The sequence below is a fragment of the Sapajus apella genome, unplaced genomic scaffold (genome assembly GCF_009761245.1).
Source record: "Sapajus apella isolate SASKATOON/1434 unplaced genomic scaffold, GSC_monkey_1.0 scaffold33, whole genome shotgun sequence".
Lineage (NCBI taxonomy): Eukaryota > Metazoa > Chordata > Mammalia > Primates > Cebidae > Sapajus > Sapajus apella.
The window spans coordinates 936538-964487 of record NW_022436973.1 but is presented as its reverse complement, the minus strand read 5'-3'; the positions used below and the strand labels follow the sequence as shown (position 1 = coordinate 964487).

At 42.0% G+C, this 27950-nt stretch overlaps 1 protein-coding gene across 13 annotated transcripts in view; it reads right to left on the bottom strand.

Moving 5' to 3' along the window:
• The window catches only part of PTPRT (protein tyrosine phosphatase receptor type T), a 1128767-nt gene that overhangs the window by 602450 nt on the left and 498367 nt on the right, over positions 1 to 27950 (bottom strand). For all 13 annotated transcript variants that reach the window (XM_032295649.1, XM_032295654.1, XM_032295655.1 and 10 more), the window contains exon 7: positions 6877 to 7170. In XM_032295649.1, coding sequence (XP_032151540.1) covers positions 6877 to 7170 — 294 coding nt within the window. The remainder of the gene's footprint in view (positions 1 to 6876; positions 7171 to 27950) is intronic.

Below are 27950 nucleotides of genomic sequence, written 5' to 3'. Positions count from 1 at the left end.
GTGGGTGTTTCAAGGAGGCATATTTGAGGGTGACAATGAGGAAGAGCTTCTTCTACCTAATGCTAGACGATAGTCTTAAGATACCAACAAGCTGGTGCCCAAGCCATTGAAAGTGGTGCCTGCAGGAGAGGTACAGGGCCAGGTTGGACCCGCGTGGTGTCCATATCTCTTGTCATCTCACCTGCTCTCTCCAGTTGCTGACCTCAGCATCCACTGCCCTTGGTTCTCACTGTGGACTCCAGAAAGTTAATGCTAGCAGCCTGCCTACTGCCCCTACTCTTTTGAACCTAATGGATACTCTGTGTATAATCCACCCAGAGTTGTATGATAACCAAGCTAACACTGGTAGAGAACAATAGTAACCCCCCCAATCTCTAGCAGTGAACTGGTCTGCTATGGAAGAGTGTAAACTTGCCATCAGAGGCAGCATTCAAGGGGAGGCTGGGTCGGCAACACACAGCTCTTCTAGGACCCAGCTCCTATCACTGGACGTCTGCTCTTGGGAATGTGCTGGAGGAAAGCACAAAGCATGCTAGACAAGAAAGTCTCTGAGAGCCCGGAGTACACCATAAACTCTGAAATGGGATTTCCCAGGAGATGATGAACAACAAAAGAATATGGTCCACCTTCGAGATGCCAATTAGCTCTGAGAAGTGGACAAGTCAGACTTCCTATTTTGATATCATTTTTCATAACCATAGCATCCATAATAATAGCAGCAACCTATAACAGTTTGGTTCACTACAGGCAGCTAAAGAACATTTTGAGTTTTCGAAGCACTTTGATATATGTGATCGCATTTGCTCTCAGGCCTATACCTCATGCAAGATGGTAAATGATTAAACCAGGGAAAAGAAACAACATAATAAATAAAAATATAAGAAATGGGGCATCTCAAAAGAACAGCATGAAGACAGAGAATTAAGTTGCTTTCATCAGTACTAAGACATCCCTTTGATCCTAAAGCCCGGGTGAAATCAGGTAGTCCTCATGGAAGAAGTTATCTGCTGATCTCTCCTGAGCTCCAGATTTATACATTCCCATCATCTGCTATGCATCTTCACCTCCGATACAACATATCCAGACCTGAGGTCATTCCCTTTTGTGTTTTTCAGCTCAGAATATTGTTCCACCACTGTGATAATTAATGCTGAGTGTCAACTTCATCAGATTGAAGAATACAAAGTATTGTTCCTGGGTGTGTCTGTGAGGGCGTTGCCAAAGAAGATTAACATTTGAGTCAGTGGACTGGGAAAGGCAGATCCACCCTCATTCTGAGTGAACACAATCTAATCAGCTGCCAGCATGGGCAGAACAAAAGCAGGCAGAATGTGGAAAGACTAGACTGGCTTAGTCTACTGGTCTACATCTTCCTCCTGTGTTGGATGCTTCCTGTCCTCAAATATCGGACTCCAAGTTCTTCAGCTTTGGGACTCGGACTGGCTTCCTTTCCCCTCAGCTTGTAGACAGCCTATTGTGGGACCTCACCTTGTGATCATGTGAGTCAATACTCCTTAATAAACTTCCCTTTATATATACATCTATCCTGTTAGTTCTGTCCCCATAGAGAACCCTGACTGATCATAGCATCCCTCAGTCATCTAAACCAGAAGCATGGCAGTATCACCTTTGATTCCCTTCTCCCAACTCCTTATTCTGCGATTCCTATCTGATTGTCTGTCCAGGTTCTGGTTTAACTGGCTGGGAATCTTGCTCTGAACTCCAGCCTACCGGGCTGGGAGGCTGCGCTACAGCCAAACTCTTGACAATCTCCTCCTTAAGGGTTAAGGAGGAGGTATCCTTTGGGTTAAGGGAAGAATATCCTTCCCTTGGTTCCGCAGAGTTTTCTTAATCAGTGACCTCTCAGAACAGGCAGAGGAGTGAATCCCCACCTGCCTTTGCTGAATTGCCTCTCCAGTATCTTCCTCTGCTATACCCAAGCTTGTAGCTTATTGCTGCCAAGTCTCTGCCTGCTACTAGTATGTCCTTACTAAGCCAACCTCTGCCACCAGTGCCTAGCACAGAATTTGGCACAAAGAAAAGACTCAGTAAATGTTTGACAGAAAGAAGCAAAACTTTGTATAGCAGTTATTCATTCTCAGCTGATCTCCATAGTCACCAACCTCCCTACTGCCCAAAGCTACCCTCAAGAGGACACTTGTGGGCAGAGGAGGTCCCCAGGGCTGAAGACTCCATCAAGTCCTACGGTGAAGAGTTTCTTCGGCCAAGAGATCTAGCATTTAACTTATTGGTGATCTTGGTCCAAAGATTCTGAGTCTCAGTTTTCCTCCCATGTACTTCTCAGAGCTGTTGCGAAGATCAAGCTATGGAATGAGCATCCTTCTAAAGGGCCATGTTGGTTTGTCACTATACATAAGTTAGACTTAAATTTGTGTATGAAACAGCATCACTCAGCAGGTTCCTTACAGCAGATTTCTAGGCTCACCCCCAGAATTTCTGATTCATTCAGTCAGGGGATAGGGTCTGAGAATTTGCATTTCTAACAAGTTCCCAGGGGAATACTTCTCTTAAGCCATTTGGGTTGTAATAATGGAATACCATAGACTGGGTAACTTATAAACAACAGAAATTTACTTTTGACAGTTCTGGGGGATGGAAAGTCCAACATCAAGGTGCAAGCAGATTAGGTGTCTAGTGAGGGCCAATTTCCTGGGTCCTCACATGGCAGAAGACACGAAGGAGCTCTCTGGAGCCTCTTTTATAAGGGCATTGATCTCATTCATCAGTGTTCTGCCCTGATGACATCATCAACACCCAAATGTCCCACCTCCTAATATCATCACTTCAAGGGTTAGAATTTCAACATATGAATTTTAAAGGAACACAAGTATTCAGTCTACAGCAATACTGATGCTGCTGGTCCAGGGACCACACTTTGAGAACCACTGCCCTAGATGATTCTAAGATCATTTCTCTTCCCATGCTGCCCCTGTTTTTCCTCCATGAAGTACGCTATTTCAATGCTTGCCTTTATGTTTTATCTTTTTTGCTGTTTTGTTGAAATCTGAACCCAGCCTGTAAATTCCTCTGGGCAGAAATTATACCTTCCACATTCCACACACTGTCTCTTTCTGTTGTATAAAATAATGAGTACATTTCCAGTGTGATTAATAATAGAATAGGAAAAGGAGGAAAATCTCAGACTACCAACACCAATAAACAACACCTACAAATAGCTATCAGCCCTGGAATTCTCTTAAAAATTAATTACGAGGCAAAAAACATTCCACCATCAGTAGCAATGCAGGAGGGAAGATTGCCTTCTTGATGACACATTTTGTAAAATGTGGGTTATTCAAGATTTTAGCTGTAACTTAAACACCAACGTTTTTTAAAAATAAAATACCACAATTGCATTTCAACTCATAATTTTTATATTGATAGCCAGACTATTGTGTTTTCAATATGTAAAATCCATTACACAGTCATGGCAACAGTTTGCAATAGATTGTAAATTTTTATTGAGATGATCATCTTGTGATTGAATTTCAAAATATATTATATGATCATCAGCAAATAAGTCCACGGGGGCTGCTAAAGTACTGTGAATATCATTTATAAAGATCAAAAACCCTGGAAACTCCTACATTTACCCTGTGGAAAGAGAGAAGTTTCATCAGCAGGATCAAATCAATTATTTTTATGGATGAATATTGCATTGCAAAGCTGAGATAAGGTATTACCCAGTTTAATAACATATCATTATGTCCTTTGAAAGTAGTAAGTTTCATAATCAGGTTTCAGTGAGGAATTTTACCAAAGGCCTGTTTTGAAAATAATCAAGAAAATGGCATCTCTGTTCATCATAGTGGTTCAATAACCTTGCAAGGAATATTTCCAAGCGATGAAAATACCTGGGTTACATACTACCACGATACACCACTGATATACTTAAGAATGGTTACAGCCAATCCACTATAACTCGTTTTGAAAACGCAATGTGTTCCCACACAACTAATATATGAAAGAGCAATTTGAGCATAACACGAACTTTGCATTTGCTTATGTGTGATTTTGTATGTGAGAAACATTAGGGAAGAAGAAATCTGCACCTAGCAGAACTGAGCCACCTAGAAATACACGAAACACACACAGTGCCAACTCCTACCTGCCCCTCAGCTCACTGCCTGTATTCTAAGCCACAACTAGTAGTACAATCTTACTCCAATTTCAAACAGCTTTCCTTCCACCACTTCACAGTCACTCACAGGCTGCAACCTCCCTGATGCTCACTTCCACAGCAAACTTCAGGTCTTTTTCAAGGTAATACACCATCTGTGTTGAGTATCCCTTATCCAAAATGCTTGAGACCTGAGGTGTTTCAGATTTCAGATTTTCCTGAATTTCAGAATATTTGCCTATGACCTAATAAGATATCTCAGGGATGAGACTCAAGTCCAAACACAAAATTCATTTATGTTTTATATATATTTTGGGCAATCTTCTATAATATTTTAAATAATTTTGGGCATGAACCAAGTATGTGTACACCGAACCATCGAAAGCAAAGATGCAACTATCTTAGCCACTTATGTGGACAATTCTGTGATTGTCTGTCATCATGATAATTCCTGACTCTGAATGCATATGCTATCGATAAGCAATAATCTTCTTACGTAAGTTCTTAACAGTAAAAAAGAATAAATGATATGTCATTAATGCTGTGAAAAATTAACGTGTTCAGGTTAACTGAGCAGCACAGTAGCCTCAGCAGATACCTGGATCAGCTGTTGACCATCAGCAGCAAACATCCTGGCCTTCAGTCCTCTCCCTATGATGTGCTTTGATAAAGGATTCCTATACACTGCATTTTAGTTTTTTTGGTGAAAACAAACATCAGAAGAAGTGGAGGAACCAGGAAGTGGATCCGTTAGGGATAAGGAGACATTCTCCTGGATGGCTTTTTAAAATGTTTCCTCCATAGTCATCCGCCTTATTAACAATGATTTTTGTCTTAAACATCTCTGATTTTTTAAATTGACACGGTGTCCTGTTGTCCTGTGAATGCATACTGCTCCAGTCCTTCAATAAGCCCATTGCCCATGTTTGCCGTGTTATCTACAGGCACTTTTCCTGCAGTGTTAACAACGTCATCTTCATTTGTGATACTGTGTTGGCACTCAGTAAGTTTCAGATTTTGGGGCGTTTTGGATTTCTGATGTTCAGATTAGGAATGCTCTACCTGGATGAATGCATTTCTTAGCCATTTCACATGCATCAAATTGTGCCACCAGTTTTACTAGATTCCCCTCTTTTTTGATGTGTCACTAGTGAAGTATGAATGTGGCTCCCTAGCTCCATTTTCTCCATAATCCCTGTGGTTTGTATTTCATAACTTGACAAAGTGTGGTGATTCTTAGGGACCTGTATGTCAGGCTATGGCAGAGCTGAATGCACTTTCCTTTGTTTGTTCCGTGGTTCCTGTACTGATGGATCCTTCCCCCCATTCCAGAAGCCTCAGTGACTCCTTTTTGTCTTCCGAAGCCCATGTTGCCTGCTTCCCTGAACCATGCCTGCCTCTACTAGAACATCCCCAGCTGTATGTAAGATGCTCTCTCTCTTACTGCTCTCTCTCTCTCTCTCTCTCTCTCTCTCTCTCTTTTATTCATCATGATGGGGCCAAATATCAAAGAGTCATAAAATCTAAGTGTAATTCCTCACTGTGCCACTGGCCATTCTACGACTTTGCACAAAAAGTTTAAAAGTATTGAGTCTCTATTCCTTTGTGTATTTAAGAAATGTAAGTACTTACAACAAAAGCTTACTTAGAGTGAAAAAAGATATAACACAAATAAGGTAATTTGTATCAGAAAACAGCAAGTTCTTTTAGTTTCTTGAGTTGCATCCAGAGCCAGAGCATCTCAGGGGTACAGTGAGACACACACTGTTAGCCAATAGCCCCGATAAGAAATGCAGTAGACGCCAGGAGGCCTGGGATACAGTTGGATCCACAGAATCGCTCCTCTTAGACACAATCTCAGCCAGCAAACTCTTACAGGGCACCCAGGAATATCAGGGAGACAGGGTAGTCAGTACCCCATAGAGATGGAATGGAATCCAGAGGACCCTCAGAGGAATAGTATCAACCCAGACTCAGGTAGGGGAAGGGGCCTCCAGGGGATACAGAGGCAGGAATCTCCTAGGGACTAAGGCAGTTCCAGAAACAATTCAGGGACACTGTCAGAGCCAGGAGCCCCTCAGAGACAATGGTAGAACCATCAAGAACCAATACAGGAAACCATGGAGAAAACTGTCAAAACCAAAGGTCATAGGCCCCGCTTAGGGAGCCTCAGGAACAATGTTAGAATTAGAAACACATTAGAGATACAACCAAAACCAGAAGCCCCCAAGGACATAATCTAAATGAAGCCTTTAGGGGGCTCATTCAGAGCCAGAAGCCCTCAGAGACAAAACCAGAGCAGGAGCCCTCAGCAAAACAGAGCCAGGAACCCTCAGAGAAATAGGGCTAATGGTTCCCAGAGACACAAAACCAAGAGACCTCAGAGACGTTATTAACATTAGAAAGCCTCAGACATATAAATGGCACCAGGAGTTCTGGAAGACGCAGATCCACTGTGTCTCATCAGAAACGCTATTAGAACCAGGAACCTCCATGACCCAGCTAAAGTCAAGAGGTCCTCAGAATCATAGTCAGAGATAGAAAGCCTCCAGAGATGTAACCACAGCCAGAAGGTCCTCTAAAAAATGACCAAAACCTTGATTCTTTTCATCCACAATAAGAAACATTCATATTCAAAGAAATTTAGGAATTAACTGTCACAGGAAAACAAGAGGAAGGCCAGTCTTGGCAACAGCACAGCCTCTCATAATGGAGCCTGGAAAAAAATATCTTACCTGCACACTTGGTCCTGGTGGTGAGAGGAGGCCCTGGCGGTCCCGTACCCCCCTCGCCTGGTCGTGTGAGGAGCACTCGGATCTCATACTCCACATCGGGGTCCAGATGCCATAACTTATAGTTGGGAGAGTCGACTATGTGGGTCTCGGCCCAGGTGCCCGTGGTGGTGCGATACTCCACTTCTTTCAGGATGATGGGGCCATCCCCGATGATGGAGTTGGCATTTGGCTTGATCCACAGGTATGTGGCCCCCACAGCCAGCAGCTCTGGGGGAGCAATGGGCGTGGGAGGCTCTGTAAGACAAGCGATCAACAAAGGACTGTCAGACTCAAATGATTTACACAGCAGACTCCAAGCACCTAAGGACAAGGGACAGAATTCTAGACGTAGCCACAGAAAATAGTCAGAAAACCTTTTTTATTTTATTATTTAATTTTTTTGAGATGGAGTCTTGCTCTGTCATTCAGGCTGGAGTGCAGTGGCACCATCTTGGCTCTGCAACTTCTGCCTCCTGGGTTCAAGCAATTCTCAAGCCTCAGCCTCTCCCAAGAAGTTGGGATTACAGGAACCTGCCACCACATCTGGCTAATTTTTGTACTTTTAGTAGAGACACGGTTTCACCATGTTGGCCAAGCTGGTCTTGAACTCCTGACCTCAGGTGATCTGCACGCCTCAGCCTCCCAAAGTGCTGGGATTATAGGCATGAGCCTGAAACCCCTTTTTAAATTCCACTCATGCCCTACTTTAAGCGTTTTCATGTATGTACCTTAATCCGTATTTCTTCAGTAACTATATTCAACACCTACCTTATCTCCTTCATTTAAAGAAATGAAAGAAAGAAGGCCATGTGAGGAAATGATTTTCCTAGAACACAGCAAAGCTGCTAGGTGAATACTCTGCTTTCTAGACTCAAAGGAAAACCTGCTTTTGCTGAAGTGAAGTTTGGCTCAAAACCCAGGGGAGCCCGAGGTGTCTAAACATTTCTTACATAGAACACATAGATTGTTAGCTGAAGTTCTTTCCAAAGGGTGATCTGAGCCTAAGTAGAAAAAGAATGATGCCACAGCAAGAATTCAGCTTCTGCCTTAACCCAGCGGGTTTTTTCTAACAGAGAGTGTCATGGGCCACAGTGGACCCGGTGGGAATGAGGGGTCAAAGGAAAAGTCATGCTGAGTTATCTTGTATCTGCTCTGTGCTGCCACCTGTCTTCCACTGAGTTCCACGCAGTCAGCTAAATAGACCAGAGGTTCAGCAGGCTTGTATCGGAGCCTCTTCCTTGCAATCACTAGCCCATGGCAAAGCTACAAAAATTAAAACTTTCTTGTACTTATTCTGTACTTTAAAATCTCACACATATTATTTCATGTAATTCTTGGGTAACATTATCACCTTCACTTTAATGGAGAAAACAAAAACAAAGCAAAACTGAGAACCTAGGAAATCAGGTCACCTAACCACGGTCATGGAGAAGGTGGCACGGGACGAAGCTTATGTCTGCATGACTTCCTGGACCAACGTGCACCAAGGAAGGCTGTCTGCCTCTTAATACTCATTTTTTTAAAAATCACACTGAATATATTTGTTATTTTTATTTGTAGTAAAAGCGGCAGAACAATAAAGAAAATGTAAGAAAGAGAAAATATGAGAAGAAATGGAAGAAAATGGAGAAAGATGGAAGAAATAGAAACTGTCTCTACCACCCAACACAGCCATTTTTAGTCCTCCATGTTTCATTTCAATGTTTATCTATGTACTGACATATTTTTTGTGTGGTTATAACACACAGACCCAATGTAGATTAATTTTTCTTCCTTCACTGATATTGTAAGGATTTGTTTTTCATACACTGCTCGAGCTTTGTTATCACTGTCTTTAATATTTACAGAACAATCCATCAGGTTATCACACTATTCTCTAGTTGCTGGACACATGAGTTGTTACATGTTTTGCTATGGTATGATAAATAATGCTGCAATGAACATCTTTGTGCAAATGACTTCAGTCTGTCTTATCTCATGTTTTCTTAGGACCAACTGCCAGGAATGGGATTATCTGGCAAAGGGTATGAATGAGAGGAAATGAAGAATAGAACAAGGAAAAGGAGAAAGGGGAAGCATGGGGGAGGCATAAGAGGGTGGTATGCAATGTGCATTTGTTTGCAAACATGTTACTTATAGAAGCCTCCAGGTTGTTCACATGGATAGAAGGCAGGTATACATTTTAGTTTGGAACTCAGGTAAGGGCTTTGAGATAGAGACTCACTCAGCATTTTCCTTCTAATTAATTACCTAGAAGGGAATATTCTCTAGAAACAGAATAATTGCTAAAAAAACAGAGGTGGACAATATTTTCTCAGTGTGACTCGAAGCAAATCTTAAGGGACAACTTCAGATTGCCTCTATTATAGCCTGCCATTTGGTCAGAGAAGGAAATTAAGCAGATTAGTCAAGCTAGATGCTTTTCTTTACAAAGCCATGGAGGTTATTACTCAAGACCTTGTTATCTCAAAGGTGTTTACAAATTGATTTTTGGATAATTTGTTCCAGGTAGAGAAGTTAGGTTGGCAGGCAGATAATTTCTGAGCTCACCCTTTGTGCATGTTAAATATATGGACCCTTTGATTGCCATTATCAACTCTCCAGAGCTCCCATCAGTCTCCAATGAAGCCCCAGGGGTGATATTTTGTAGCTCTGTGATGACTCTGCCCAATTCCTTAATATAATTATTCACAGACTAGACCGCTACAGAATTAAGAGCAGCAGACTTCAATAATTTGGGGGCTGAGTGAGTGGCCCCATTTAGTTCTTTTCCATCGACTTTTCATCATGGTGTTCTGCTCTCCTATTTCAGAGAGTAGTATTCAATTGCTGACCACCAGAAAGAAAATAAAGTATTAATCTTTCCAAATGGTTAGCTTCTTTTCATGTATTTCTAATGGCATGTGTGAGTATGGTAACAAACATCCCCTTGAGGATATAAATGTCCCTATCTCAAATGACTTGCGACTTCACACATTTGTGTGCAGATTAGCCATGTGGTTCTCTCTCTGTCCATTTCCTCAAGAATAGACCGTGTAAGTTTATCACAGTGTTTCCTCTATCTGGCACCAAGGAAGACATCAGATTATTGTTTGCTTTATTCTTTCTTTTTTCAGTGATCCACTGATTTATAATTGACGTTGTTTAGAAGGCACATGTACTGGTGGTTCAGAGAGAGAAGCAAAAGTAGCACAGAATGAATTTTTTGGTAAGCAGCACATCATTTTTAAAATACATGGAAAAACCATATTTATTATATCAGTTCTCTATCTCCAAGATGAACTCTTCAACAAGACAGTATAGGAAATGTACACGGCCATCCAGTCCAATGGCAAGAGTCATCAGGAAGGAAAAGGAAACCCTTGGGTATCCCATGTGCCAGACAGAGCACTGAGTACATGAAATGTAATGCAGCCAAGTAACTCAGTGATAATAAAGTGCATAATAAAGTCACTATGAGGGTTGCAGAGGCAGCTTTGACGCCTGTGAAGGAACCTAACCTTGTTGAGAGTTTAGAGAAGGTCTTGCAGAGAGAGCTTAGGGGAATACTGTGCTGCGACCACTCAGGTTGAGTCTACGAACAAAGAAAAATTCCTGGCAGTTCCCTAGTTCCGAGTTGCTTGGGCCAGACAGATAAACAATGAAAATGATGTGTCCTGGACACTTTTTCATTCACTCACTCGGTAAACATCGAGTCTCTGCTGCTTGTCACACACTGTCCTAGGCACAGACACAGTCTTGGCTGCATGGAGCTCACCTTCTGGCCTTCACTCAGGATTCAGACAACGGAGTCAGGAGAGAAGAAAGCTGACTCAGAAGTGGCTGAGGAGGAAGGCATCAGAGAACGGAGAGGCCCTGGGAGCTAGACCTAGGTAGGAACTTATAGATCCAAAGATGGATGCACATATACACAGTGGAATACCGCTCAGAGAGAAGAAATGAGCAAGTTGCAGACGCACACAAAGACATGAGTAAATCTCAAAAAAAATTCATCCAAAAGTAAAATAAAGAAGAATGCATGATGACTCCACTTATGTGAAAAGTTCAAGGAAAAGCAAAACTGCTCCATGGTGATAAAAGACAGAAGCATAGTTACCTAGATGGCAGGTGCTGACCGGTATAGACCCTGAGGGAATTTTCCGGGATGTTAGAATGTTCTCTATATATTGATTTGGGTAATTAAATAATAGAAATCAGAACAGTGTTAGCATAAGGGAGATGAGTGCCTGGAAGAAGGCATAAGAAAAACTGGGGAGACTATGACCATTTCTGTATCTTGACTAGGCTTATATAAGACTCATTAAACTGTGAACTTAAAACACAGCTATTTCTAAGTATATAAGTGATACCTTAAAAGTTAAAAAAAAATCACAACAATATGGATATGTGACTCAGCAGGTGGAGAGAATGCCACTAATTACTTGAAACTGAATCCCAGAAAATTGGGAGAAAATGGGCCCTTACTCCCATACCATTCCCTCCAGACCATCCTATCAGCACCACCAGATGCTTGAATTCCTAAAAGTTTTCCTAACAAGGCATTGTTCAGTTTCTCATCCACACACCAGATTCTTACCCATGGTCCTTTTCACATCTAACACAACCAGCTCCTTACCAGACTCCACACCATCAGCTGTGCAGAGCCAGGAGTAAGTGTTTCACATCTGAGGACACCCTCTGCTCACAAAGTTTGCAACCAAATTAAGGAGGAGGAAGTCTTGCCTTCAGGGAGCTAAGGTCTGAGCTGGGAGATGACTTCAGTGCCTTTCAGCCAGGCATCAAAGTGCCGCAAGGACAAGGACGCCAGGAGCCATCCATGAGGCCTGGGCAGCAGTGGCCCGGAGCTTTCAAGGCTCTCCTTCAGCATGTAGATGGTGAGGTGGCCCCTTCATGTAATTTTGCCTTATCCTCAGGCAGCAATCTCCAGACCAATTCTGTCTTTCTTTTCCCTGCTGTGAGCACTTGTAACAGTTTGACTCCCCAGAAATTCCTACAGAGAGTAAAAGTGTTTCAAATAGCTGGAGATGGAGCTGTGCACATGTATTGTCTGCTCCAGACAGAAATCAAACATTTTGAGAAAAACTAAATGTTACTAAGATGTGAAGTTACTATAATGTGAATTAATTATAATGTTATAATTAAGGTGAGAATAACCTGGGCTCCAACACTTTCCTCCACACGCCTCACCCTGCCTGATCACTGTTTTAATTGCATTTCTATTCACTGGCCCTTCTGGTCTGTGGGAATGCCCCCAGCCACCCCACCCTCCCCACCGACACACATGCCTTCACACACAGACAGAAACACTGTTGTACCGTCCTCATTTCCAGACTTGTCTGTGCCATTTTTCCCAACTAGAATAGCTTTCCTTTTCTTTTCTTTTCTTTTTCCAAGATAGAGTCTCGCCCTGTCACCCAGGGTGGAGTGCAGTGGCGCAATCTCAGCTCACTGCAACCTCCACCTCTTGGGTTCAAATGATTCTCTTGCCTCAGCCCCCTTGGTAGATGGAATTACGGATACCTGTCACTACGTCTGGCTAATTTTTTTTATTTTTGGTAGAGATGGAGTTTCTCTGTTTGCCAGGCTAGTTTTGAACTACTGATCTCAGGTGATCCACCTGCCTCGGCCTTCCAATATGCTGGGATTACAGGTGTGAGCCACTGCGCTCAGCCTTCGTTTACTTTTAACTAAACCATGCCTATTTTTCTTTTCAAATCTGCTTCATGACTACTTAGTTTTGTGTAGCACAGGGCTAGCCACAGAGTAGATGTTCAATGCTGATTAGACTCTCTATGTGCAACACTGTTATCACAAAATAACGGACTGAGGATCAAAAAGGACTACCTTGGGGCCAGGCTGTAAGCTTTCCTTTGCCTCAGTTTACCACTAGTCAGGTGTGTGACTCTACTCAATCTTCATGATCCTCAAATTATTTTACCTTGACAACGAAAGATTCAAGTCATAAAGTTCCTAAATCCTCTACCAAGGGCCACAGCGATTCTATGTGTACTCACTGACTACCCTAACAGTGAGCTGTCGGCAGTAGTCAGCCTTTTCATTCCTCCCTGGCTTGGGCTCAGGGTCCCTGGACACAACCTAAGTAGATACAGCACCATATCCACCAGTAGGTGCCAACCAGAATTAGTCTTTGTTGACTGAGCACAGTGACTTATACCTATAATCCCAGCACTTTGGGAGGCCAAGGTGGGCAAATCACTTGAGGTCAGGAGTTTGAGAGCAGCCTGGCCAACACGGTGAAACCTTGTCTCTACTAAAAATACAAAAATTAGTCAGGCGTGGTGGTAGGCATCTGTAATCCCAGCACCTCAGGAGACTGAGGCAAGAGAATAGCTTGAACCTGGGAGGCAGAGGTTGCAGTAAGCCAGGATCACACCACTGCACTCCAGTCTGGGTGACAGAGACAGACTCTGACTCAAAAAAAAAAAAAAAAGTCTTTATGCCCTAACCAAACATACAGCCAAAGGTCAATAAATATCTGATGTCTTACTTAAATGGGTAGAAAAAATATTTGATATGTTTTCCCAAAATAAGAGGTTGAGGGTGGCAACAAAGAGATGAAAAGAACAAGAAGTAGGATGTTGTAGAGAATAGTGAATGCACCTCTAAGCAAAGTATTGGAAGTATTTAGGGAGAAGACATCAAACAACGGATAGAAAGCAACAATCAAAGACATATGCAAAGAAAACTTCTCTGAAATACCCAACGGCCTGAGTTTGCAGACTCTGAAGAGCGCAGTGGGTTCCAGGCAAAATCAATGATGAGGCTCAAGCTTAAGCACATACAGGCAACATATCTGAAATACAAAACGAAAGAAAAATTCCCACAAGCCTTCAAAAATAACAGATATCATCAAAACAAAATGAAAAGACTAAAAACTCTGGTTTCAGACTTCATCATTACAATTCCAAACACTGGGATGTGACAAGGAAGATGATGATGAGCATAATCACAAATAACATCACGGGGCAGCTCCCACGTACTGCGCACTTTCAGACACCTGTGACTGCTCTTAGTGCGCTACTGTATTGATTCATTTAGTCCTCACAGCAGCTTTATGGATGGGTAGATACCCATCCAAAGTCAAGCAATTAGTCATTCAAAAACCCAGGACTCAGGCCAAGGCAGCCTGCCTGGGGTCTGCACTCCTAACTGTTATAATAAAGATAATGGTGTAACACACACCCAGGGTCTTAAGGGGGGTGTTTCCAGTCCCAGGAATTTTACAGCAGGTTAGTTGTGGCGCATTTTCAAAGCCAACAGAAAAATGTCCTCAGTTTCTAAAGAACACAGAAAAGAAAATGCTGTGTACATGCCTGCCCTTAGAGAAAAACTGCTTGAAGATACACCTTAGTCCACCTCGTGATGACTCGAAATTGTGACGTAAGAAGGATCGGTTCTATGAGATGGTTAGCTACCACAAGACCCTCCTTTCTCAGATGTGAGTCTGGCAGAGGAGCATGACCTTGGGCCAGCCTGAACTGGACACACAGCCCCATTTGTAAGAAGCAGCAAAATGCCATGCCTTTCATGCACACAATATTTAGTTGAATGCTTAAAAACAAGCAGCTTCATTATGAATGGTTATCTCTAGCTTTGGCCATCATCCTGAAAAGGGACATCATAAATTCCTATGAAAAAGTTTCTCTCTCAGTTTGCTAAACTAAATTCAACAAACAAACACATCTCATCTACCTAAGCTGAAAACATCTAGATTTTTCAATACACAAAAATGTTGACATTTTTCTTAGGGATGTGAGAATACAGGTACTATTTTTTTCTTTATTCTGTTTCTTCTTTTTTTTTTTCATAAATGCCTAATAAACCTCCATCAGTTGCTTGTTATAAACACAAGCATTTGAAATAGGTAAAGTTTTTACATATTTCAAGCTTTTCCCTCTTGGTGTGGCCTCCCTTGCAGTTCCATGCTCCCAATCACTCAAGAGTGTTTAGCAGTCAGTTTCCCCTCCCAGCTGCCCAGGTGCCAGGAGTCAAGAACCACAACTACACCCATTTGCCCAGCAAGTTTCTCACCCAGAGCTCACTATCAGGAGACAGCCTGGCTAATTCTGGGACTTCTCAAAGACCTCCACTGTGAGTTGACACTAGACTTTCAAACAATTCTCTAATCATTGGCACCACACAGTACTTTACCTGTTTCCTCATTTTTCTCGCTATAGTGATACCACAAAGCAGACAGTACTACTCCCATTTTACAGATGAGGACACCAGGGTTACCTAGAAAGCAGCTATGTCAATACTGGCTGCTCTGTGGGTACAGACATTGCACCATCCCCAAGCCCAAGTGTTACCACTCCCAGGAGCAGCCCTTACCCAATGAGGGATGGAAGTTTGTGGATAAACAGCCGGATTTCCTTGATTTCCTTGACCCTTGGTGGGACAATGAGGCGGTTTTATTCAGTCTTTTCGATGGCCCTTGGTGGAACTGAGCACCAGATATCCTCTAGAGCTACCAGTTCATAGTGCACTCTTTTTTTTTCTCTCTTTTCTTTTTTCTTTTTTTTTTTTTGAGACAGTGTCTCACTCTGTTGCTCAGGCAGGAGTGCAGTGACACGATCTCGGCTCACTGCAGCCTCTGCCTTCCAGGTTCGAGCAATTCTCCTCCTTCAGCCTCCTGAGTAGCTGGAATTACAGGTATACACCACCACACCCGGCCAATTTTTTTTGTATTTTTAGTAGAGTTGGGGTTTCACCACATTAGCCAGGTGGTTTCAATGTCCTGACCTTGTGATCTGCCCGTCTTGGCCTCCCAAAGTGCTGGGATTACAGGGGTGAGCCACCGTGCCCAGCCCATAGTGTACTCTTTAAGGGGCTTGCTTTCTTTTCTGTCTCCCTTCCTCTCCTATTTGCCAGTGTTCCCTTCAACTTAGATAAACTATTTGCAAATCCATGCTAAGGATCTGTTCTGGGGGAAATCCAGTCTAAGATATTATGAAAACCAGGTAGTTATTTAACCTCTCTCTGTCTCAAACGCCTCATCTGTAAAATGGGGATATAGTAACATCTTCCTCATGGCAGTGCCGTAAAGATGATATAAATTATTACAGTCGATACTTTAGAACAGTTCCTACACGTAACAAGTAAACTGTCTCAGGTACTATTGCTGTCCTCCCAACCAGCCATCGAGGAGCCATTTAGCAATCTGTAAGAACCTTAACTGATATTCTCACTTTGTGCTCCCCACAGAGAGACACAAAGATGCCATCAAACGCATTCCCCTTCCTGTGTCAGGACAAAGAGAGTCCACAGTAATGTCAGCATGTACTCCTGCCAAAACTCCCACCAGCAAATAAATTTAAGAGCTCAGCCTAAGTCTACTTAACACCATCATGTTGAAACCAGTGAAGTCATTTAGAAATGCGTAATTCAATAACGACTGAGCACGAAAGTTTTATGATCTGCAACACTCTGTCTGCCCTGGTTCCCCTATATCCCCCAGTGCCTCCTCATCTTCCAGATTACTCTTTGCTGGGCCACTTCCCAAAATTAAGAGCAGAGTAATCATTCTAGAAGAGCCTTTCTTTCCTCGCCTGCTAATCAGGAGCCCTGAGAAAGCATGAATCAAGAGTCTGTCACCTCCAAAGAGGGGGCTAGGAGAAGCTGGATTATAAAGCTTTGGAATCAAAGATCCTGCCTCTGGAGCACCTTGTTCCAAGGCAGCATGGGGTCACAAATGGGCGCCCTCTACTCCCCTCCCCCACCTCTGCCAGGCAGCCCTGCTATGAAGAATATGGTGAAAGGAGCTCCTGCCTTATCCAGTTTGGGTCTTTGAATTCCAGAGACAACAAAGTCTGTACACCCACGGGATGGTGAGAGCTGTTATTATTACCATTATGTGGCCAGGACAAATAACATTCTCATAATGTCCACTGTGTGCTTGGCTCTATTTTGGGATTTACACACAAACTCATCTATTCCTCATATCACACCAGAAAGTAAGTACTATTCTAGTATGCATTTACAGACAAGGAAACTAAAGGAGTGTGTGAGTATTCAGCTCTGGTCTTTTCACTTCAAGTCCACCCTGCTACAATCAGTTCTGTAATTCTGGAGCTGGGACCTTACTAACTACATCTCCAGACTACATGGCCAGCTGGCTTTGGTTTAGTCCTAGTGATGGGAGACTTCAGATGGAGACTGGGAAGCTGGAAGAAGGAAGAAGATGATCTCTTTCTGTTTCAAGGTCCCTTTAGCATCATGCCAGCAACAGGGACTACTCTGCTCCAGGCTTTAGTCTCTTCTGGTCTTCACAGGACTCAGCACAGCATCTTTCTGAAGGAGCTAACAGAACCTAGGCCATGCCCCGTACAGCTGCAGTACAATCTGTGGGGTCCCCTTCCTCAGAGATCTCAGAATCAGCCCTGCTGGGCTCCTCCTACAGACTCCTAGGTACCATAATCCCTCCTATTCCATTTTGTTACCCCAGCCCCAGGTGTGGTCACCACTTCCTGCCATTTTTGGATACCTCAGCATCCCATTTTTGTTCTGATGGCCTTTCATAATTGTGTAATGGATTCCCTTCAACAAAAAACCCCTGTTTGAAATACCTGGTATGATTTAGGGTTTTCCTCCCGGACCCTGATTGATATCAGTAGATATTATAATTATCTTCATTTTTCACATGAGGTAACTAAGGTACAAACTGGCCAACGTCATGTGGCCAGTACTGAGTGTGCTGGGATACTCAGGCTGTCTTGCTCTAGGTGCCATGATTTTTTTTTTTGAGACAGAGTCTCACTGTATCGCCCAGGCTAGAGTACAGTGGCATGATCTTGGCTCACTGCAACCTCCACCTCCTGGGTTCAAGCAGTGCTCCTGCTTCAGCCTCCCGCATAGCTGGGACTACAGGTGCCCGCCACCACATCCAGCTAATTTTTGTATTTTTAGTAGATACAGTGTTTCACCATGTTGGCCAAGATGGTCTCAATCTCTTGACCTCACGATCCAGCTGCCTCGGACTCCCAAAGTGCTGGGATTACAGGCCACCATGCCTGGCCGAGGCCATTTTAACTTACACACTAAGCTGATGCCCCACTGTTCTCAGCACCCTGGTCAGCGACACAGTGAGGCAGGTAGATGAAGGCCTGGTGGATAACATCTTTTGCCTAACAAACAAGTAATGAGGGCTAACTCTATGTTTTGAGGATGTGGAGTCAAAGCAAATAACTGTCTCTACCCTGGAGGAGACTAAGAGACTAGGGAAGGATGCAGAAACCAATGAGCTACAAAAGAACGTGATAAAGGGTGGGAAGTGGCAGGCCCAAAGTCCTGTGGACTCATAAAGGTGTGTGGTATTGACACAGACAGGAGATAGGGAAATACTGGGTAGGAGAGGTCAGTTCCCCAGTAAAGGACTCACCCTCAAACCTGAAGACCCACCGACCTACGTGAGGACAGGCGTTTCTGTTTCTGCACCCAAAAAGTTGCCTTTTGACCCACCACACCTCCAATCCTGCCCCCATGTAAACCCAGGACCTTAGTGGGCACACACACGAGTGGCTGAACGTTGGAACCAGCAGACCAGTAACAACAGAACAACATGGCAGAGAAAAACGAGAGACTTAGAAGGATGTCTGGACACCAAGGGGAGTTCAGCTGGGGATGGTCAGAGAAGAATCTGGCCACTGAGTGGCCCAGCTTCAGGGGAAGGCCACCTTCCCACTCCATCCTCCACTTCTGGCTTCCCATCCATCTCACTGAGAGCCCCCTCCACCACTCAATACAACCTTGCATTTATCCTTCGAGCTCGCATGTGATCTGGTTCTTCTGGTACAGTGGGCAAAAACTCAGGATACAGAAGGCTGTCACAGTGGCCCTCTGCCCTCACGATAAGGCAGAGGGTCTATTGAGCTGATTAACACAAGCTGTCTGCAGAGGGCAAAGCTGAAAGAGCACACTGTAACACACGCCCACTTGGGTTTCAAGAGTCACAGACACCCACCTCTAGATGCTATGGTGTGGCCGGAGCCCAAAAGCGCTCCCCACAGCCTCTGCATCTGCCTGTCTGCATGCTCCCCCAGGGGACGGAGCAGCAAGAAAACTGAAAAAGCGAGCCACACCCCAGTTGCATGTCCTGTGACGGAGATAAAGAAAATCTCCATTTCAGTATCATACGCAGAATCGTGGCCCCAAAAGATGCTCAAGTCCTAATCCCCAAAACTTACATAGATTCTAAAACTTATACAGACTCTGAAGTTGTCATCAAGTTAAGGATCCTGAGTAGAGAGAGTATCCTGAAAACGTAGATGGGCCTGAGGTGACGACAAGTGTCTTTATAAGTGAAGAAGGAAGGTGGGAAAGCCAGAGAGAGCGACTGAAAGATGCCATATTCCACCTGTGAAGGCAGAGAAAGGAACCACTAGGCAGGGAAAGCTGTTCACATCTAGAATCTACAAAAGGCAAGGGAATGGACTCTCCCCTAGAGTCAAAAGAACACAGCCCTGCTGACCCATTTTAGACTTACGACCTCCAATGCTGTGAGGTCATAGATTTGTGTTGTCTTAGACCACTAAGTTTGTGGTAATTAGTTACAGCAGCCATCAAAAACTAATACAAGGGGGGTATCCAGATTAGATGGAGGAGGTTAGAGCAGTCAAATCATGCCTTGGGTCTTCAAGGAATAGGAGAGTCTAACAGGCACAAGGGTGGGGTTATTCACAAAGACAAGACTGAGTCATGCAGCATGGCACATCCTGCTGAAACACAGGTGATGGGGAGCAGGGGTGGGGGTGCAGCAAAAAGGCAATCAGAGAGGTCCACAGGGACCAGATCAGGAATGGGCTTCATCCTGAGGCTGTGTAAGCAGCAGTATTACACAGGCACAAGTTTTTTAGGGACAACTCCTCAGAGTGCAGGGTGAAAAATGGGTCTAAGGGACAGAAACAGACAGCGGGTCTATAAGGAAGTTGTGTCAATGGCAATGAGGGAAGAAATGATAGAGGCATAACTCATGTAATGGCCACGGGGCTGGAGAGGCAGAGGCAGAGGAGCGAGGCAGAGGGTTGGGAGACTGAAAGGATAGGACTTGGTCATGGATGGAATGTAAAGAGCAAGGGATGATGGACCAGTACAAGGTTAGCGTTCCACACGCTGGGTGAGTGTCCGCGTGACCTCCACAATGCCTGCCCAGCCCATATAAGTAGAAATCTACCTCAACTACCCTACCCAGTACCCCAGTGCTCTACGCTAGCTTCTCCAAACTATGCCCAATAGACTTCATTCCTTTGCATTTTCATATTCACTTTCACTTACAAAGGGAAGGGAGGTGTACTGGAAAGTAAAAGATCACTGGGTCAGACAGAGGTTGGAAGGCAACCTCTATTACTTAATGATGTGACATTGAGCAACTGATATAATTCCCTTGTGGCTCAGTTTCTTCCCATGTAAAATCAGGGTCATGGATCATATCTCACTGGGTCCTTGTGAAGATCAAGTGTAAGTGCCTGAAAAATGGCAGGCCCTACATAAATGTGAGTTATTCCTTTCTTCCCATGACTATTAGCCTTGGACCCCTGCACTGGTCTTTCTTCCCATTCCACAACGTTCTCCTGTAATGGGCCATTCAGCCCAGTGCCTCTAGCCTCCTAAGATGCCCCCTCTGAGCATCTGAGCACTCAGGGCATTCTGGGCTCATGTATCACATGTATCACATGTGATAAAATCAAAGTCAGGTTTCTGCATGTGGAAGCCACTAATCTCCCACCAGAAGAGGCAACTCACTTTCAGCAAGCACTGGAGGAAGAACACAGTAGCTGCCACAACAGAACAAATATGACAAGAAGACAGAGTAGAGAGAAAGGGGGTGGTAGGGAGCCAGACAAGAAACATGCAATGCAGGACAGCCTGAGTCCAGGCAGCTTTGTCAGTTGCTACGCTACCAGCCACAGCAAGAAAGGCTTACGCAGAGGGTGTCTGTGGCTTTAGAGATACTGTTATTTTGCAAATTCATCTCCTTGGCCTATCCCTATGTGCAAAGGGGAGATGCATAATTAGTCTCTAAGCTGCTGAAATGGCTACAAATGACTAGAAGTATCGACTGCTCTGAAGTGTCAGGAAGGGGTGTCCAGATGGATTAAAAGGCTTATCCATAGAGCCTACTCAGTTTGTGGGAAGAGTTTAAGAGATGACTACCCTCCCCTTATGTAAAGGAATTGAAAAATTAGCTTCTTCCAAATCCCCCCTCATTCCCCTAAGGCTGCCTCTGCCCCTGCCATATCTCTCCTGAAGAGAGACTTAGTACAGCCTAACTCACTGCTCTTTGGGAAAGAACTTCAAAACAACAAAATCCTGCAACATCCCATAGGCCACCATCCCTGTCTCCAGAAGCCATGATTCTGACTAAGCTAGATGGACACTGGGCTCCAAGAACAGAATTAATGGTTTCATGCTGGTGTCCACCACAGGCCACTGCCTCTAGGTGCTTCTGTGGAGGAAGAGAACATGAGGAAACAGGAAGGAAAAGGTAAATGTATCGTTTATGACATTGCAGGCACTGTTCTAGATATTTCTAATATCTTATTCATGTATTTCTGAAGCGCAGGCACAGAGAACTCAATGACATATACAGTGACTCCCAATGGACCAGAGAAAGCAAGAGTCTTTAGCTAGAACGCCTTCTAAGAAGATTATCATACTTGAAGATATTGGCTAAGTTTGAATTTTTACACACACAAAAAGTTTCAATGAAATACCACCTTTACACAAATTCTTGAAGAGACTACAAAGAGAAGAATTACTTCCAAACTTATTTTACAAGCCCAGAAAACTTGCATTCCAAGACTTCACAAAGATATCACAAGAATCTTTAGGTCAATCTCCCTCATAAACATGTAAACTAAAATCCTACATATTATATTACCAACCAAATGCTGTGACATATAAAATGAATAACAGATTATTACCATATTGGGTTTATTCTAGGGCTACAAGATTGGTTTAATATTAGAAAATCAATCAGCGTAACTCATCATATTAACAAACTGGAAGACAAAAATCATATTATTGCTTCAAGAGATGCTGAGGAAGAACTTGATGGAAATCAATAGCCATTCATGATAAAACTCTTAGCAAACCGGAAATGGAAGGAAAGTGCTATAATCTGATAAAGGGTATCTAAATCATTACTCTAACATCATACAATCAATGATAAAATACCACACACTTTTCCCTAATTTCCCCAATTCTATTGGAAGTTTTAGCCAATGCAATGAGGAAAGAAAAAGAAATAAAAGATATAAAGATTGGAAAGGCAGTAATAAAGCCTTCATTATTCACAGACTACGTAACTGTGTGTGTAGAAAATTCTTTAAAAATCTCAAATTACGATGAAAATTAACAGGTTAATTTAGAAAAGTTCCATAAATTAAATATAAACAATTATAAAATGCAATTTAGAAGGTGTCATTTATCCAACAAATAGTAATAGACACCATAATGGTGATCTCCAGGTGAAGAAGTAGTTGTCTGGGAAGAAACATGATAAAACCAGGTACCAGAACAATTTACACCTTGATCTTGGAAGACGGTTATATGGATGTACATGTATATAAAAGTCATTAAGCTAGCCACGTGAGGTTTATGCACTTTATGCCCTTTACTGCATTCTCTCCTACTTCAATAACAAACAAATGGAATAGTTGCTTACAAAGGCACAGCAAAGTATTAAAATATCTAGGGATGTATATATACCTATATGTGCATATCTGTATGTGTATGTACATCTATTCTTCTTTGCTAAAAACTGCCAAACATTACTGGGATACATTTTTAAAGATCCAAATAAATGGAGAAATATTCCATGTTCATGAATTAGAAGAATCAATATTGTAAAGTTGTAGATTCTACTTATGCTGAACTATATGCTAACCTAATAAAATATCTGTCTGGCTTTCTGGATAATTTGACAAATTTATTCTAAAGTTTATACAAAAAGGCAAAAGGCCAGAAATATTCAAAGCAATATTTAAAAAGGGAAAGAAAGTTAGAGAGTTTACCTTTTTATGAAATTAAGACATTATTAAGCTACAGTAATTAAGAAAACGACGTATTGGCCAACGATTAAAACTGTTCAAGGAACAACGGAGTGGAAAAACAGATCCACATATAGATAATCACTTGATTTTGATACAGTTGACACTTCACTGTGGTTGGAGAAGTGTATTCTCAAAAAATATTTAGGATTATTTAGACATCCATATGAAAAAAAAAAAAAGAAGCTTGAACAATGAGCCCTATTTTATACCATAAGCAAAGTCAATTCCAGTATACTATAGAGCTATATATAAAACATAAACAATAGGATTTATATAAAATAGAATGTTTTTTGGGGAGGGAAACATTTTTTAAACAAGACACGAAATTATAATCCATAACGAAATTAAAGTGGACCACAAGGGTTTCTCATGCTTCTCCTTTATAACCACACCCACCTCCCTCCCCACTTCCCCACCTCATCTTCAATCCCTGGGAACAACTAATCTGTTCTCCACTTCTAAAATTTTGTTATTTCAAAAAAGACAGTACATAATCTTTTGGGATTGTTTTTTTTTTCACCTGCCACCATACTTTGGAAATGAGTCGAGGTTTTTGTGTGCATGGATAGATAGTTCATTTCTTTTTGTTGCTGTGTAGTTTTCCATGTGATATACACATGGGTACACTGCTGTATTGAATGCTGTTTAATTATTCTCCTGTTAAGGGTCATCTAGGCTATTTGCAAGGATTTGCTATTGTAAATAAAACTGCTATGAACAATTATGCATAAGTTTTTGTGTGAACGTAAGTTTTCATTTTCTGGGGCAAATGCCTTAGAGTTCAATCTCTGGGTCATATGGAATTCAGAACTATCAAACTGCTTTCCATAGTGGCTACATCATTTTACACTCCTCCCATCAATGTATGAGTGATCCAGTTTCTCACGTGTACTGGCATTCTATTTCTTTTTAGTCGTTCTGAAAAGCATGTAGTGATGTCTCATTGAGGTTTTAATTTATACTACCTTAATGGTTAATAACATGGCACATCTTTTGAAGTGCTGCCTCTTGGGTGAAATGTCTGATCATATCTTTTGCGCATTTTCTAATTGTTTTGTCTTGAGTTTTAAGAATTCTTGATATATTTCTAGACACTAGTCCTCTGTCAAATACATGGTCAGCAAATTTTCTCTCATTTTGTAGCTTGTCTTTTCATCCTCTTTGCTTGAGCTTTCACAGAGCAAAAATTTTAACTTTAGTAAGGTTCAATTGATCAATTTTTCAGTTACAAATCATGCTTTTATGTCAGGTCTGTATTTACTTTTTACTTTTAATTATACTCAAATTTATCAGAGCTCACAAATCCATTCAGATTCCTGATGAAATTCTGTTCAATCCAATTTTCAGTTGACAAACACCTAACTATGCTTGGTTCTATTTCCTACTATAGAGTTTCTGAATAATAGATATGCTAAAAAATGTATTGTTTTGAAAGTTTTAGTGTTTTCTTAGAAGTCTGATATTTTTAAATTATGTTTTAAATCAGGATGATGAATACTTAATTTAAAATAAGAAAATTAAAGGATACACTCAAAACTGTTAAAAAGATGTAAGACTGTATAGTTTGGAACAACCTACAAACTGGGAGGCACATATCCAACATGGCACTGTCCTTCAGAATCTTCAGTGAACTTAACAAGGAAGAAGATGGGATCACCACCCCAAATTCAATTACGATTCACTAGTAAGCAGCTGTCGATCTGGAAAATTTAAGACATACTTAGATACTTATTTAATATGTGTCTTTTATTATGGTAAATCTTCAGAGGGCTAAAACTTGGCATCTCTTGTGCAAGAAAACCTGTCATCTGCATATAACCATCACTTCTGTGGTGATATTTAAAGATCAATTATGGGCAGCCCCGCCTCTACAATGACTCTCAGTGATTCCCTCCTCCTGTCATCCATGGCCTTGTGTGACCCTGTCACTCTGACAGCAGGCAGGACTGGTGACTCGCGTCTAGCAGAGTACAGCAAAATTGATGTGATAATATTTCTGAGATTCTGTTACACTAAGTCCACCATTTTACTTGCCTCTCTCTCTTCTTCTCTCTTCTCCTTCCCTCTCCTTTTTCCTTCTGCTCTTCCCTCCCTTTTCTCCCTCTTCCCTAAGCCCTCTCTTTTTGCATCTCCCAGTCATCTCTCTCTCCTTCCTTTTTTCCATTTTCCCAATCTCTTCTTTCCTCTCTTTCTCTCTTCCTGTTCCCCCTTCCTCCTCCCTCTTCTCCCTCTCTCCCTTCTTATCTTTCTCTTTCCCTTCCTCCCCCATTCCTCCTCCCTCCCATTCTCCTTTCTCTGTCTCCTTTCTCTGCCATGTTGTGAGTGGTTTCATAAAGAAACACACATAGCAAAGAAATGATTTGTTCACCCAACAACTAATAAGGTCCTAAAGGCTTCCAATAGCCACATGAATGATCTTTGAAGTGAGTCTTCTGAAGACAGCCAGAAACATTGTGAGCTTGGGAGAAGATTCTACCCTAGTGAGGCCCTGAGATGACTGTAGCCAGAGTAGACACACTGCTTGCAACCGTATGAGAGACCCCAGCCAGATCCAACCAGCCAAACTGCACTAAAGCTCCTAACACATTCCTGTGAGATAATAAATGTTTCTTGTTTTAAGATATTTCTTTTTTTAACATAGTCATAGACAACTAATACATCATACATATTCCATAGATAGCTAATACTTTAGCTGAATATCACTAGACTTTTTTGTAACTAAAAAAAAAAGTATTAGCTAGAAGTTATAAGATAAAAAGGTACAAGCAGATGCACCAGTAAAACAAGCAAACAAATAAACAGGAAAAGTTTGACACTTTCTTTAACATCAGTTTCAGAATCACCATTGAAACTTAGAAAACAGGTAAAAGCCTCGGGACGATGTGGCTGAATTTGTTTCAGATAAACATAAAAGAATGCGGGCTACTGTTACTGCAGGACACTGTCAAGGGAGACATTTTAATGCACTTAAAATGTGTCCAAACATTTGATTAACCCAGTGTTTTCTTTTACACTGGTACATAAACATGAGACCTAACATCTTGCCATTTTATACATTTCCTCTTTATATTCTATGATCCTGACACCAAGGAAGACATTAACTTGCAAATTACTAGAAAGGAAGATGACGAGTGAGGAAATGGTTAATAGATATGGATGGATGTTTGCACACATGGAACTCAATATAAAACGACACAACCACGGGGCAGACACAGGGTCTTCACACACACAGCAAGGATTGTTAATTCAAATGTTCCAGCCAGTGAGGCATCACTTCATAATAAAACTAGTCCTAAAATCTACCTCTTTAATTCATTAACGGGATGGTAAAAATAGAGGAAAAATGGAAAAACTCACCTTTGTGGTCATGTACACAATAAAACAAGAAGTGAATTTGAAAGCCTGCTCTGCTTCAAAGAAATACCTTGGCCTATTCAATGGGACACATTGATGGTCTCAGTGAAATTGCTATCATTCTTCATTGAGGAAGAACACATATAAGTAATAACAAAGTTCTCTTAAAAATCTTGCCTAAAACCTCATCTAGATCTTAATCAGTAAAGCAATCTGCTTAAAGCCACATATACCAAAGAACAAACAGATTTAATGTGGCAATATTCCCCAAGTATTAACTTAAAAAAAAAAAAAAAGAATTGATCTCTAACAGTATCATTCCTATAGAGCTCTTCACAGCTTGGAGGCCTTTATGGACTCTTCAAATTGCCCCATGAATTTCCTCTCGTACCTTTGATTCCCCTAAAGGAAAGGAAATGTAACTCTGATTATATGTTTCTAGTTGGAAACCCAACAAGGTTTCCCAACAGCTAGTGTGTACTCAAGATTGACCCTGAACTATAGATGTTCTGCCCAGAAGGCTGATGTGGGCACATTTGGGGGTTTTAAAGTCAATTCAAAAGCTAAAGTAATCAGTTCCTTTACAGACAAGAAGCATAAACTGGGCCCCTCTAAGAAATGGGGGATGTCATTATGAAAACTGCAGGGCTTAATACTTAGAGGACCCCTTTGAAAGGACTAAATTGTACCCACACCTAAATGGCAAAAGCCTGGGTCCCTCCAAATCCATTTCCATCTAAGGGCCAAGTACTGCTTTTACTAAAAGTCCTCTGTATTAAGCTATACCACTCTTTAAAAAATACCTTTACTGGTATTTTTACTGCACATTAGAATCATGTAGAGAAGTTTTGAAGTTCCTGATGCTTAGGTCTCAACCCTTCCCAATTAAATCAAAATCTACAGGGCAAGCTAAAATTGTTAAAAGTTGCTTAACTGTTTCCAATACGCAGCCAAGTTGGAGAACCACTAGGCTGCATCATTCATTCATTCATTCATCCAAATATTTCCCAAACACTCATTTTCATCCCACCCAGCTCTTTGGCTGGTCATATCTTATGCATCTCTGTGTGTCTAACTCTAGCATCAGAGGCAACAACGAATGCATACATTAATGAATGAATGATCGAACAAATAAATGGCCCTTCTTATCTGCCTCTTCCTGATTTGGGGTACATGAAGGAGTTCTAATGCTTACACATAGCTCTGCATAAATTAACCCAGCAAACAACTAACAACAATGTAGTAATAATGTCCAAAAAACTTAGCAGTAAAGGGAACTGACAACAGAGAAGAAATCTAGTCTCATGATCTTTTCTTTGCAAACGTAAAGAGGAATAAAAAGCACAGTCCCAAGGGACCACCACGTCACCTCTTACTCTACACTCCCACAGAATCCCCAAGTATTGAGACATCTCACATATTTACACTGAGTCACATCTGAAATACACATGGTCACACACACCAAGTTAATCTGAAATATATGTGATCATTCTGCAACCGCTAAAATAGTTTCATCCTTTAAGGCCCTGTTAATATTGTACCTGCTTGGGAAAGCCTTCTAGGAGACCAGCCTCCCTGACATGTTCCAAAGTGTGGTACATGAGATTAAAT